Source organism: Sorghum bicolor, chromosome 2 (assembly GCF_000003195.3).
Source record: "Sorghum bicolor cultivar BTx623 chromosome 2, Sorghum_bicolor_NCBIv3, whole genome shotgun sequence".
In the NCBI taxonomy this organism is placed as follows: Eukaryota; Viridiplantae; Streptophyta; class Magnoliopsida; order Poales; family Poaceae; genus Sorghum; species Sorghum bicolor.
Window position 1 is genome coordinate 67287270 of NC_012871.2, and position 13474 is coordinate 67300743.

The following is a 13474-nucleotide window of genomic DNA, read 5'->3' on the forward strand; positions in this document are numbered from 1 at the left end:
TATTCGGCCGTTGGAATTAAGCTTGAGATTGCTCGTTGCTTTCCAATTCTATGATTTGGAGTGACCCAAGTTGGCCTTGGTTGATTCGGTTGGATCCACATTGCATGGGGACAGCGTGAAGCTCTGGACACAACACAAATGAATCTGATCGGCGGTGAGACTGAGACCTGCTGACCGGCCGGGTATATATATATTTAATGGTGTTGATCACTACAATTCAGATTTCAGGTTCTTATGATGAACTAGTCAGGAATTCATAGACCATGTTGGACACGTACGCATGCATGTTTCCATCTTGGAGTCCGTTTGAACCAGCTGAACGGGATTTGTTAAATGCATGCAAACGGCTGTTCTGAATTAGGTGGGAGATCATGATATATACTCGCAGGAAACTGGCACAGCCACCCTTATTATATAAAAGAAAAGGGTCCAAGGCCAATTAAAACTACCGAACATAATTGAAAAAAAATTCTTTCTTCTACTTTTTCACATCTAGGTCAGTAGCTATGTTTTACTAATTTTCTACAAAAAAAACCGTTCACTGTTCTTATCTGGTTTGCTCGAAAACGACTCGTGATGATGCTTCTATGAAAGTGAAGCACTTAAGCATTAGCGACTTCATATTAACAACTTCGTGTGTTGATTTTTGGTGTAAAAAAATATGTCCAAAATTTTAAGAAAACGAGAGAATAATATTTATTCCACAATTGCAGATTGGTGAAAACTGCATAAAGGTCCTGAGATTGAGTAAGCCTTTTTTCTTGTGTGAGAACGAAGGTTTGTCGATGTTGTACCAACTCAGAACTCACCAAAAGATCCTCTTTTTTTAAAAGAAACTCGCCAAAAAAATCCAACTAAAAGTGACACTTTCTAGAATGGGACAAAAATATAGACATCCTGAGGTACTAAGATGTAAAACGACCAATGTAAAAGGAGTGGGCCGCCCCTCGTCAGTCAGTCGTTGCCGTCGCCGGCCCGCCCTCGATACGTTCCCGTGGAGTCGGAGCCTCGGAGGCGCCGCGCTCGTCACGCCGCCGGCTCCGACGAGGTACACCTCACCTACCAATCCCGCCTCTCTCTCCCCCCATCTCTATAGCCTCTCCCCGGCCTCCGCTAGCCTCCATTCATGCCTTGTGGTCCCTGCCTGGTGCCTGCTCCTGGTCTGCTTCCTAGATTGGCGGGTCCGCTGATCCCATCCGCCCCTCGTCCGCTACACGGGCTGCAGTTCTCGATTTTTGTTTATCTCCCTCTGGTATGGGATTGCTGCGGTTGTTGGATTCATTTCCAAGTATATGGGCAGCTTAGGCGAGATTGGTTCTAGATTTGGTGCTGGGAGTCAGCGGTGCAATTTATTCCCCGACTCGGTGATGCAGGGTTTCTTTTCTCATTCCCCCCTCCCTTGTGATTTCTGAGGGGCGCATGTTGTTCAGTTGACTAGTACTTTGTTCTAAGGTGTCACTATGCTTTATTTTGATGCTCCGAATGTTTAGGATATCTGAAAGTTAATTTCATCCACGTCATTAGCCTGTTTCCGTGAAACAGTCTTCTCTTTAGGAGACAAATCTGAACTTTGCGTGACAATCTTCTCTTCCGTTGGACTGTGCAAAGAATGCCGACGCCTTTGCACACCTGAATGGAAATTCTTAGTTAAGAAGTAAGCTAAATACGTGTCTGTTACAATTTGGATGCTCATGTCTGTTTCCCTTCTGTGCCAAATTCACTTATTTTTCCCAAACCGAGTAGTTATATGTGAAGAATGCAAAAGGTTATTTGTACCATGTCGTATATGTCTTTTTTTTACTGTCAGTATGTATATTATCAAGGTTGCTTGGTTGATATGCAATCAGGATCCCTGTTGCTATGAATATCAGATGATACTCATCATTGAAAGATTGTCAAGTTATTTTAGCGAAGCATAGTCCATATCCCCCATCCCCACATCTGACTTGATATATTGCCCTAGTGCATGACAGTGATAATGGTATCAATAATCTGTTTTCATCATTTCTGCTTGCTTATTTCAGATGGAGGATGGCATATCTACTTATACTGTGGATGAGGCACTTGTGTCCATGGGGTTTGGGAAATTCCATGCATTCGTGCTTGCATACTCTGGAATGGCTAAAATCTCTGAAGCAATGGAGATGATGCTTTTGTCATTTGTTGGGCAATCAGTTCAAGCTGAGTGGGGGCTTTCTGCACAGGAAGAAAGTCTCATAACAAGTGTTGTCTTCGTGGGGATGCTTGTAGGAGCATATGCTTGGGGCATAGTTTCGGATAACTATGGAAGAAGGCAGGGTCTTCCTCACTTATTCCATTGGCTATTGGAATTTGATTATGAATGTTCTAACCTTAACAAAATGCAATCTTTTTTGAAACATTATGGAGTGTTGCACGCTGTCCCAAGTCTTATGAACCTTAAGCTAGGCACTTTACTGTTCCATGGTTAGGTTTTTGGATTCAGCTCTAATTCTTGAATGTCTGTTTTGTTTCCCATCTCTGCATGCTATGTAGTGATAGTTTCCCATTTTCCAACATGTAACTATTTTTTGCTCATTCTAGACCCTTCATACTTCTCTACAGGGTTGGGTTCAACTTCACGGCCATTGTTACTGGAGGAGCTGGTCTTCTTAGCGCTTTCGCCCCAAATTACTTATCTTTGATTGTACTGAGATTTATGGTCGGTGTTGGACTGGGTGGTGGGCCGGTTCTAGGTTCTTGGTTCCTAGAGTTCATCCCTGCTCCTAACCGAGGAACTTGGATGGTTATGTTCTCAGCATTTTGGACTGTTGGCACTATAATGGAAGCTTCTCTTGCTTGGGTAAGTCCATTTCTTCTGGAAAAGTAATGTCAATGTTTGCCTTACATACAGTACTAACTGTTTGAGAGATATTTTTAGTTGCAACGTAAACTAAAATCAGATCAGATTGTTCTCAAATGCTGGGGTATGTGTATGATGCTACAGTACATCCTACAATGGATGTTACATTCTAGTTACCAATAGTGAATGTTGTGGTGGACCTTTGACTGCTCAGTGCATATGTTCTCCTTTTTCTCTTGCACGCAGGAAAACTGCATGTCCTTAGGAATATAACTGGTCCAAATACGAGATTATAGTGTAGGTCTTGAGGGGAAAGGGGAAGAGTGGAGAGGACCACTGATTCAAATAAACAGATGCACTGCAAACAAGGAGTGGCAGGCTTGTCGAGCTACCAGCTAAGGCTTGCAGGTGTGCTAGTCCATGTGTGTCATCTGCACATCACAGCTCTGCATGCAGATGTTTTTCTGTTGTCCTTATTAACGTACTTGTAAGTCTAAGATCTGGATATACCATTGAATCCTAAGGTCAGTCTCAGTGGAGGTTTCATCTCCCAGTTTCCAAGACTCCACGTGTTGGAAACAGTGTAGATGCGTTTCATCCCCATGAAACTCATTTCATGCCATGAAACTTTTATCATCTCTCTCCTCATCTATTACATGCCATGTCAGCCTATTTAATGCCATGAAACTCTCATGAAACTCCTATTGAGACTAGCCTAAGGAACAGCGAAGCTTCTTCTGTGTTTTTATAATTTGAGCAAGTTTAGCCATAGGTCTTCCTATGCAATCAATTTGGTCTATTTGCTGTGGCATTTTGCTTGTACATAGTTTTGATGAAGTGATTATTGAAGACCATGGTGGTTGGTAGTATTATATTGTATATAATATATAATGGATTAATGACACCATGTTGGTGTAAGTGGTCAAATGGCATGCATGGTCATTCTAATCCGTGACTATTGCTATTTCCCAAATCTCCATACAATTATCTTTATTTATCTGCTCAATTTGCAGGCCGTTATGCCAGCTTTTGGATGGAGGTGGCTGCTGGCACTCTCATCATTGCCATCATTTGCTCTACTGCTCTTCTACCCAGTGACACTTGAGTCACCAAGATACCTATGCATGAAGGGTAGAATATCTGAAGCAGTTCATGTTTTGGAAACAATGGCACGAGTGAACTGTGTTTCTCTCCCCTCTGGTCGACTTGTCTCTGGCCATCGGATAGAACTTCCTGATATCGGGGATTCATCAGAAACAGCACAATTGGTGACATCTAAGAAAAATAACACTGCTGATCATGGTAGCAAATCTGAGATTGGAGGCTTCACTGCCATCTTAAAGCTTCTATCTCCGAACTTAATCAGATCGACTCTTCTACTTTGGACTGTCTTTCTTGGTCATGCCTTTTTGTACTATGGTCTTGTTCTGCTAACATCAGAATTGAATCATGGAAATAGGATCTGTGGATCAGAAGAGGGAGCAGAAGTGACAACAACAGCCCATGTAAATGATGAAAATCTCTATAGAAATGTATTCATAACCAGCTTTGGAGGTACGTGTGTTCTTGCCCTCTGGTCAACCAAACATTTCCACAAACCATGTCTTGTGAATTCTTGATATTTAGGGCAACAATGATGCAGAGGTTCCTGGTCTTCTCCTGTCTGCTGCCATTGTCGACAAGATCGGGCGCAAGCTCTCAATGTCTTCCATGCTTTACATCAGCTGCCTGTGCATATCTCCGCTTATGTTCGCACAGACAGAATCTCTGACAACTGTGTTTTTATTTGGTGCCCGGGTTTGCATCTCGGCAAGCTTCACTGTTCTGCACATCTACGCCCCTGAGGTTTGGTCCCTGCAATCGCCTGTGTTTCTTTACATACATAAACCTTGTATGAAAACCTCAGAACATCGTTGCCTCTTTATGCCATGTTCCTTGCAGATATACCCAACTGCTGTTAGGGCCACGGGTGTCGGGTTTGCAAGCTCAATTGCTCGCTTTGGTGGGATCCTGTGCCCCCTTGTGGCCGTCGGTCTGGTGCACGCGTGCCACCAGATGGCAGCTATCCTGATATTCATCACGGTGATGCTGGCTTCAGGCATCGCCGTGTCATACTTCCCCTTGGAAACAAGCGGCCGAAAGCTGAGTGACCACGTCGCCGCCGCGTGAGAGCTAATTCAAGATTTTTTTTTTTGTCTGACTTTGGAGGGATACGATACACCATACAGAATCAAGGCCTAAGGGGCCATTCGTTGTTTTGTTCAGTTGTTGGTAGAGGATACAGTGGGGAAGAAAGTGCAAAGGAGGCACGAGATTGTTACATTACTATACTATATTGCTTTTCTATAGAGATGTACAATTGCTACATGTCTTTTGGTCTCAAGATGGTATTAGTCTGAATTCGAAACGTCTCAAATTTGAAAATAGTTTTAAATGTAACATGATTTCTTGTCAAGTTTAACCGGGGAAAAAAAATATGAAACTGGAAAAAATAAGATAAATATGAAGCTCAAATTTCATCAAAAGTTTTAAATGTAACATGATTTCCTGTCCAGTTTAACAGGAAAAAAAAGATAAAAAATTTTCTTGTCCAGTTTAACTGGAAAAAAAATATGAAGCTGAAAAAAAAATAAAATAAAAAATTCCGTTGCCGGGACTCGAACCCGGGTCTCTCGGGTGAGAGCCGAGTATCCTAACCAGCTAGACTACAACGGATTTTGTTAGTGGGTGACATCAGAGCCTTTAACTGACATTAGTGCCATTCAAATCAGTGGCTTGGCGACACTCTCGCTGCTCCAATGGCGACGGCCTCGTTCCATCTCTGTTCCCCGTCTCTTCCTCCGTCTCCTAATTTTGGGAAGGCCACACCGCGAGACCTGTATCCCCATGAATCCATGAGAGAAAGGCGGAGGAGATCAGGCGACGTACGCGCGTGGGGGTCTCCTCCTGCACGCTCTCAGCTGAACCGCGCCGTGCTCCCCTTGGCGCGCAATGGCTCGACGACGGCGGCCCCTGCTGCCGCCACCGCCGCAGCTCGTCTGGTTGGCCGTCCTCTTCTCTGCGGTGGCGCCTGCGGTCGCCAAGACCGACAAGTCTGACGGTGAGGGTTTGCCGGCCGGATTCTCTGTGCCCTCTCTGTGTATGCATTGGTCATGGTTCTGACTGAACATCGTGTGTCCTGCAATGTCAGTTGCTGCACTCAATGTGATGTTCGATAGTATGAACAAGCCATCGCAATTGTCCGGCTGGAAATCGAGCGGCGGTGATCCCTGCGGTGATGATGAAGAGTGGAAGGGGATAGAATGCAGCGGCTCATCTGTCACAGAAATGTACGCAAATGAAATGCCTTCAGGATTTCACTGCTTGTTCAACATTTAGCAGCGCTATGAAAGTACCCTTTTTTTCTTTTAGCTTCCCATGAAATTTTTACCTCAGCTTGTCTCTTAATAATCATGTTGCATAGAGCAGTAACTTGTCAGGGCTTGGACTAAGCGGCTCGCTAGGATATCAGCTATCAAGCTTGAAATCAGTAACCAAATTGTGAGTTGTCCCAGTGATTTCCTGCAATGCACTGACCATTGTGGTAATGCAACTTAGTTGAATTTTCCTTGTTTTACGTAGTACAGTGATGTCAGCAATAACAATCTCAAGGGGGATCTCCCATACCAGCTTCCACCAAACGTGGTTCAATTGTGAGTTTCTGGTTCTCATCCATATTCAACTTTTTTGCGTGGGTTCATGGCTAACCCAACACATTCTCTTATGTTTTTTTTCCTTATTGACACAGAAATCTTTACGGAAACTCATTTACCGGAGGAGTTCCTTATTCAATATCTCAGATGGAAGATCTGGAAACACTGTAGGAATTCCAATTCGTGTTGCACTTTAATCGTTTGCTTTCTGTTCCTTTCACGCGGCCGTGATTTTTGTTTGCATCAATCACCATATAATTCCTCATTTGATTAAACTGCAGAAATGTGGGCAAGAACCACCTAAGTGGGCAGTTGACAGATATGTTTTCACAACTTTCAAAGCTCTCAACATTGTAAGTCAAGCAACGAATTCCCAAGTTTTTGGTATCTACAACAGGAATTTGTTTTCTATGGTAGTTGCTAGAGTGTTATTGCAGTAAGCCTGTCCATGACTAACCTCAATTGTTTCATCAGGGATCTCTCCTTCAACCGCTTCTCAGGCAGCCTGCCCCAGAGTTTTCAGCACCTAAAAGACCTTAAGACGCTGTAAGGGCACACCCAACCATGAAACTAGATGGTTTCTATGTTCATTAATTAGGATCAACTAAGCCAAAAGATGATGTGGCACTTCTATTATATAAGAGAGATGAGGAAATGGTTTCTTATAAGAAACCATGTCCACATGAGAACCAAGGCACTAAGAGATGTGATTGGTAGATGATGGAGAGACAAGACATGTGATTGGACAAAAAGTTATTATGTAGAAACTATCCATTGGGAACATAGTTCCTATATATAGTGTCTACATAAATTAGAAACTACCTTTTGGTTTCTAGCATTATGACTGCCCTAAAGGAACTGAAATTTAACATGGTAGTAATTCATCCACACTCTCTTTCAGATCTACAATGACTGTAATTCTTTCGAAATGTATGCAGGAATTTGGAGAGCAACCAATTCAGTGGTCACATAGATGTTCTAGGCAAACTTCCTCTCGAAGATCTGTAAGTATATCTCAAAGTAAACACTCACTGCATAAAAAGTACTCTTTTTTGCAAGTACATTAAAAACAAAAAGCAATACTGTACTGATGACTCCACATATGCATTATGGTGCCCCCGCACAGCAGTACAACATTAATAATTCAGTGAAAAAAGGGCAGCGCTGAAAACTGTGTTGCCAGTTTTAGGCATATAATGGGTATTCTATAGCCTATTTACTGTGCATACTTAGTGGAAACTACACTTATCTTTCTGAGAACTAAGCTATAACGGCTTCCCCTTTGTGCTCAAGGAATCTGCAGAACAACAAGTTTACTGGGTGGATCCCAAGTAAACTAAAAGACATTAGTAATCTACAGTAAGTAGTAATTCCATCTGCTAAAATGTGTTTTGTTGCTCTTGATGAATTCTAAAAGTCCTTGACACATTCTGAAGGATTGGAGGGAACCAGTGGTCATCCGGATCAGCTCCTCCTGGTATGGAGAAGGGCTCTGCAGTGGGAGGCTCTTCAGGTGGAGGGGGTGGAGGTGGAATAAACGGTATCGTCATCGCAGCGATTGTGATAGCAGTGCTTCTTGCGGCTCTGATTCTCTTGTCTGTGTTGAAGAGGAACCATACCTCTTCTGCCTCATCTCATTACATCATGGACGACTCAGGTCACAACCGGTCATTTACCCCGCTAGTTGATGATGGTAAAGGTAAAGAGTTCATTTTGCTTTCTTTTAACATTTATGGTAAAGAGCTCATGTTGCTTTCTTTGCTTCAGCGATCAACATGAAGCCACTGGAGCATTCCTCGTCAATAAGCAGTAGGACACCATCTGCAATGCCTAGCAAGTCAATTAGTGACAATGAGTTCGAGAACAAACTAAACTATTCAAGGCGGACCACAGATCCAATCAACCTTGTTACTTATTCATCATCAGACCTTCAAGCAGCCACTGGCAGCTTCCATAGTAGCAGGTTACTAGGTCAGGGGACAATTGGTGGCGTTTTCAAGGCAAAATATGCTGATGGAAGGGTAAGACCTTATCATTGCCTTCTTAAACGGTTAAACCCATGCCAAAGGAACTTGTCTGCTGATAAAACTTCAGTATTCTTCCTTCTGCATCTATAAAATATAAACTTTCACATGCAATATCTTGTCCAAAAGTGTTCTAGACTACTCATCAATTATTTTTCAATAGCATAATACCATATAGTTGATTTGAACTTGATTATAGCTATTATCGATATGCATCAAATATGTTCTGTAGCAAGATCTTGAGTTGGCACTTCATACTGATCGTACACCTTGCATTCCCGTTGTCCTTATTGTCTCTCTCTCTCTCACACACACACACACAAAAAAACCTCAGGTGCTGGCCGTTAAGAAGTTTGATCCATTGAGCTTCTCAGGAAGCAGTGACTTCATGGATCTTGTGAACAGCATTTCCAAGCTGCGCCATCCAAACATCTCTGAGCTTGTTGGTTACTGCTCAGAGCCTGGGCACTACATGCTGGTCTATGACTACAACATGAATGGATCCCTGTATGACTTCCTGCACTTGTCCGACGACTACAGCAAGCCGCTGACCTGGGACACCCGCGTAAGGATTGCTGTTGGTACAGCTTGTGCTCTGGAGTAAGTTGACAACTAGTAATATTTATTTAGGCCTAGATAAAAAAAGTAATACATCTTTAGGCACAGAGTGGGTATGATGTTCGTAGTTCAAAAGAAAGGGGTATTGACATTTCTTGTTGATTCAGGTACCTACATGACGTGTGTTCACCTCCAATGATCCACAAGAACATTAAGGCATCGAACGTCTTGCTTGATGCTGACCTCAACCCTCGCCTCACTGACTGCGGCCTTGCATACTTCTATGAGGTTTGCAGAATGTCTCTTAAAGAATTTGTTGAACAAAGCATGAGTGTAAAAAATTGTGATAACCAACTCTCTGCAGGATACGAGTCAGAGCCTGGGACCAGGGTACGACCCTCCAGAGTGCACAAGCTCATCAGGTTACGTTATGAAGAGCGATGTCTACTGCTTTGGTGTTGTCATGCTTCAGCTATTGACCGGTCAGAAGCCCTATGACAGGTAATTAATTCAAGAAAAAAGAAGATAGCATCCTTCCACTATGGACTGCACATTTTGTGATTCCAGAACAGGCAAAGCTTGCCTGTGGAAGTGGAACATTGTGTTTGTCAGCCATGCTCAGAAACATGGCTGCAGCTAATATTCTGATGTCCTTTTGTGACTCCAGCTCGAAGCCTAGAGCGGAGCAGTCCTTGGTCAAGTTTGTCACTCCTCAGCTTCATGACATCAACGCCTTGGAAGCTCTGGCAGATCCAGCTTTGCGTGGCCTATATCCACCGAAAGCATTGTCGCGTTTCGCCGATGTCCTTGCTCGCTGCGTCCAGGTGAACTGATCGAAATACCCAGTGATGATCTTCATTCACTGATGAATTGTTTCAGCTACAACGCTGAAGGCTGGCCCCTGAAACAAGCATCATCTCTGAACTGAATTACTCTGAACATCGGTTTCTGGTGGTGTTGCAGTCCGACCCAGAATTCCGGCCATCCATGTCAGAGGTGGTGCAGTCGCTCCTCCAATGCGTCCAGCGCAGCACCAGCAACAGGAGGCTGGGCGGCCTCCGCAGCGTCTCACAACGAAGCGACGATTCGGATTGGTGATGCTTCTGCTTCTGCTTCTGCGTCCATCTTGCCGCTGCCCAGTTGCCGAAACTGTAACAGAACCCAAGGTGTGCCTCACTTGTGACGCCATTGTACAAAAGGAAAGGCTTTATTAGACAATCTGGTTGCTCAAACAGTGTGGCAACAAACAAGTCGGTTAATTTAGGTAAGGTAAAAATAGAGTGGGTGTTCTAGTGAGTAGTGACATTGTAATTGTACTTAATTCTGTTCAAATTTTGTTCATATAAGCTAAAAACGTGTGGGCACCTATTTTTTTTTTTTAAAAAAAACATCCTACCGCCACCAAACCAAACGGCGGTATATAGTTGCCGCCAGAAAATATATAGGAGTATTTGAAAAAGAGGCAAAAAAATTAAAAAAAAATGCTAAGATATGGGCCACAAGGCTTGCAGGCTCAGGCTTCAGCCCAGTTCGCCAGATGACTAATGACGGCCCAGAAGTATATGCAGGGCCCACTTACTCAGACAGGCCGCCCGCAGGCCGCAGCACATCGCTCGCGCCTCCACTCGTCGGAACTCTCGTCGCCTTCACCAAAAACCCTATAGCCGGAGAAGAAGTGAGCCTCCGCCCTCCGCTAGTCTGCCTCCACCCGCCGCCGCCGCCATGGCGCTCCGCCGCATCACCCCGCGGAGGAGACCCGTTCTCCCCGTCCCCCGTGCCTTCTTCTCCTCGAGCCCCCCGTTCCCTCCGCCCCCGCCTCCGGCGAACGGCGACCCCGACGCCGCCCATTCCCCGTCCTCCTCTCCGCCCCCCAACCCCGGCGCGCCGCGGAACCCGTCGCCCTCGCTCTTCCGGGACATCAAAGATCGCCTCCGCTTGTCTCCCACGTCGCGCGGCGCTCCTTCTTCGAAACCGTCCGTTCAAGATGTCCGCCGGTTGCTCGGGGAGTTCCGCCCAACCGGCAGCCCGCCGATCCCTCCGTCCCCCTCCGCTCCCGGAGCCGACCCCTCCTTCATGGACCTGCTCAAGAAGAACAGCGTCGCCCAGGGCGCCAACGCTGGGCAGAGGGTGACCGACCTCGGTGCCATCCGAGAGAGTCTGAAGCGCTCCCCGCCGCGGACGCCGCGTCGTCCGCCGACGCCGTATTTGACTCCGCAGAGCAACATCTTCAACCCGGAGCTACAGAGGAACTTGAAGGCTGTAGGTGCGGGGAAGGAAGAGAAGGACTCTACCATTGCCCTTTTGAGGCACTACAGCCACGAAGAGCTTGGAAAGAGGCTAGCTGAGCTCCGGCCAGCGGTTGCGGCCAAAGACGGTAAGGAGTGGTTCTCGCTCAAGGAGCTGCAGGGGCGGATTGCCAAACTGGCGGAGTTGGAGAAGCAGGAGAACCAGGTTTCGGGGTATCGTACAGAAATCAAGAATTGCCTTGAGCTCCTGAACAATAAACAAGAAAAACCGACTCTGTCAGTAAACATACCTTCACTGCTGAACCTTGGCGGTCAGCTGACACTAGACTACATGAATCGGCCTCCGCAGGAGGAGTTGTTAGAGAAGGTGAGATTGTCTTTTTGTTTTCCTGGTCATTAAAGTATTCCTTAGCGTATTTTACATCTTAAGATGTGATCTACTACTGCTGATCCAAGTTATCTTCAGTACTTCCATCCAGATCATATGTCATCTGAAGAGAAGATGAAATTGGAGCTCCAAAGGGTGAGGGATGAGTTCAAGATGTCTGAGAATGACTGTGGGTCTGCACGAGTTCAAAGTAAACACTTTATTCTGTTCTTGAGTTCAAAGTAAACACTTTACCCTCTTCTTCAAAGTAAACACAAGTTCAAGCGGGCATTCTACTTGTGAAAGATGTAGTCACAATTATGCGGAAATCAGAATAGCGAACAGACAGGTGTTCTACTTGTGAAAGGTGTAGTCGCAATTATGCGGAAATAAGAATAGCAAACGCAGTATTTGTTCTTAACTAGATAGTACTTTTTCATTTTTTCACACACTTTGTTCGTTTTGAGGTTGCATAATACGTATACAGAAACTGTGCGTTTATTATTTATGCTATGAAGTTGATTTGTAATGTTTGGTTGTTTATTTGATGCTTATATATATGAAACAAACCTGTAGCTATATATGAACTAAATACTGAACACCTTTCAGCTTTGTCAATCCCTTGCCGTCATACCTTCTTGTTCACTGGGGAAAAAGCATCACCTAAGCATGAGAACTTTTATCCCTTTTATTTTTCTAGATGAGGTCTCATAGCAGCTCTGATGTATGTTTAAAGATGTTGAACATTGTGTATTTGTATGCCTTGTTGTCTTTTGTGTGTGAATCATGATGTGTGTTACTGATATGTCCATATTTTGTTTGCAGTTGCCCAACTGACTCTGAAAATCAAGCATCTGTCAGCTGTTCTCCACAAGAAGGTATGCAAAATCCTAGGCCTCCCTTATGATTTATTCTGCTGGTTTACTGCAACATCTTGGAGCGACGATTTTGGAACTGTTTTATCTTGATTCAAAGAAGTAACGTGTGTGCACTTTTGTGATGCAGGATAAACATTCTAGAAAAGGGCTTCAGGAGATGGTCCAAAAGAGGAAGAAATACCTGAAATACTTGCGAAGAACTGACTGGGACTCGTACTGTCTTGTTCTGTCAAAGCTGGGGCTCCGCGACGTGCCTGAGTACAAAGCTCCTGACTACAAGAGCAAAGCAACCACCAAGGCTAAATCTAAGAAGAGCAAGAGCAAGAGCAAGGGCAAGAAGAGAAAGGTGAAGGCATAGGAGTGGTGAACAAATACACCCTTTTTGGCCTTGAATTTCATGGTCAGAAAATGAATCGAGAAGACACGCAGCCCCCAGATGGCTCGAACCAATCTTGCAACGTTGTATTTTTTATTTGAAGCTGTTTGTAATAACCATTTCTCTGGATGACAGGGTTTTTCCTTGTTCTGCTAGGAGCTGTAACCTTTTTGTAACAATTGATTTCTTATTTCTTTTGAGTTCTCCCGCTCAATTTGCTGAGAAGGGAATGGAGGAACAGATACGACAGTACGATACCATCACGTTGTCACCAGTATGTAACTTTACCATAATTCTTTGTTCGCGTTTCATGTAACTTTTCCAGGATTATTGTACAAGAATGCATGAACAATCTTGCTAGCCTAGCGACGCAACCACTAGAAATTTCTGCTAATTTCTACTGGTTTTGATAGAAACCAGAAATTGCATATGGTTTTGATAGAAATTCTGCTAATTTGAAGGCCGTGAGATCAGAAAGAAGGCTCCCACGGCCGACCCGTCCTCGGCCGAGG

At 44.4% G+C, this 13474-nt stretch overlaps 3 protein-coding genes and 1 non-coding gene across 5 annotated transcripts; 3 read left to right on the forward strand and 1 right to left on the reverse strand.

Annotated features, from left to right (window-relative positions):
- LOC8077261 (organic cation/carnitine transporter 7) lies at positions 950–5209 on the forward strand. The gene is made up of 6 exons (XM_002460613.2): positions 950–1048; positions 2025–2293; positions 2584–2821; positions 3835–4375; positions 4464–4666; positions 4763–5209. Exons 2-6 carry the CDS (start codon positions 2025–2027, stop codon positions 4988–4990), a joined length of 1479 nt encoding a protein of 492 aa, XP_002460658.1. The 5' UTR covers positions 950–1048; the 3' UTR covers positions 4991–5209.
- Positions 5464–5536, reverse strand: TRNAE-CUC. Its single transcript has one exon. It is a non-coding gene; the product is annotated as a tRNA-Glu (tRNA).
- Positions 5626–10463, forward strand: LOC8074203 (protein STRUBBELIG-RECEPTOR FAMILY 5). Of its 2 annotated transcripts, none has more exons than XM_021453270.1 (16): positions 5626–5921; positions 6012–6150; positions 6290–6361; positions 6448–6513; positions 6609–6680; positions 6795–6866; positions 6988–7059; positions 7452–7517; positions 7807–7872; positions 7950–8206; positions 8281–8534; positions 8872–9137; positions 9263–9383; positions 9460–9596; positions 9763–9919; positions 10059–10463. In XM_021453270.1, the coding sequence occupies exons 1-16, from the start codon at positions 5813–5815 to the stop codon at positions 10191–10193; spliced, it is 2061 nt and encodes a 686-aa protein (XP_021308945.1). In that variant the 5' UTR covers positions 5626–5812; the 3' UTR covers positions 10194–10463. The 2 variants fall into 2 exon arrangements, with proteins under 2 accessions (XP_021308945.1, XP_021308944.1); XM_021453269.1 differs by having other exon boundaries at positions 5628–5921; positions 7950–8212.
- LOC8074204 (formin-like protein 7) lies at positions 10738–13314 on the forward strand. Its single transcript, XM_002460615.2, has 4 exons — positions 10738–11708; positions 11808–11919; positions 12534–12586; positions 12714–13314. The coding sequence occupies exons 1-4, from the start codon at positions 10818–10820 to the stop codon at positions 12942–12944; spliced, it is 1287 nt and encodes a 428-aa protein (XP_002460660.1). The 5' UTR covers positions 10738–10817; the 3' UTR covers positions 12945–13314.

Coding starts and splice junctions, on each gene's coding strand:
- LOC8077261 (XM_002460613.2), top strand. CDS start 2,025: ATGGAGGATGGCATATCTACTTATACTGTGGATGAGGCACTTGTGTCC. Junction 2,822..3,834: donor TGGAAGCTTCTCTTGCTTGG/GTAAGTCCATTT, acceptor CTCAATTTGCAG/GCCGTTATGCCAGCTTTTGG. Junction 4,376..4,463: donor ATTCATAACCAGCTTTGGAG/GTACGTGTGTTC, acceptor ACAATGATGCAG/AGGTTCCTGGTCTTCTCCTG.
- LOC8074204 (XM_002460615.2), top strand. CDS start 10,818: ATGGCGCTCCGCCGCATCACCCCGCGGAGGAGACCCGTTCTCCCCGTC. Junction 11,709..11,807: donor AGGAGGAGTTGTTAGAGAAG/GTGAGATTGTCT, acceptor AGTTATCTTCAG/TACTTCCATCCAGATCATAT. Junction 11,920..12,533: donor TGGGTCTGCACGAGTTCAAA/GTAAACACTTTA, acceptor TTTTGTTTGCAG/TTGCCCAACTGACTCTGAAA.
- LOC8074203 (XM_021453269.1), top strand. CDS start 5,813: ATGGCTCGACGACGGCGGCCCCTGCTGCCGCCACCGCCGCAGCTCGTC. Junction 6,867..6,987: donor CTTTCAAAGCTCTCAACATT/GTAAGTCAAGCA, acceptor TTGTTTCATCAG/GGATCTCTCCTTCAACCGCT. Junction 8,535..8,871: donor CAAAATATGCTGATGGAAGG/GTAAGACCTTAT, acceptor AAAAAACCTCAG/GTGCTGGCCGTTAAGAAGTT.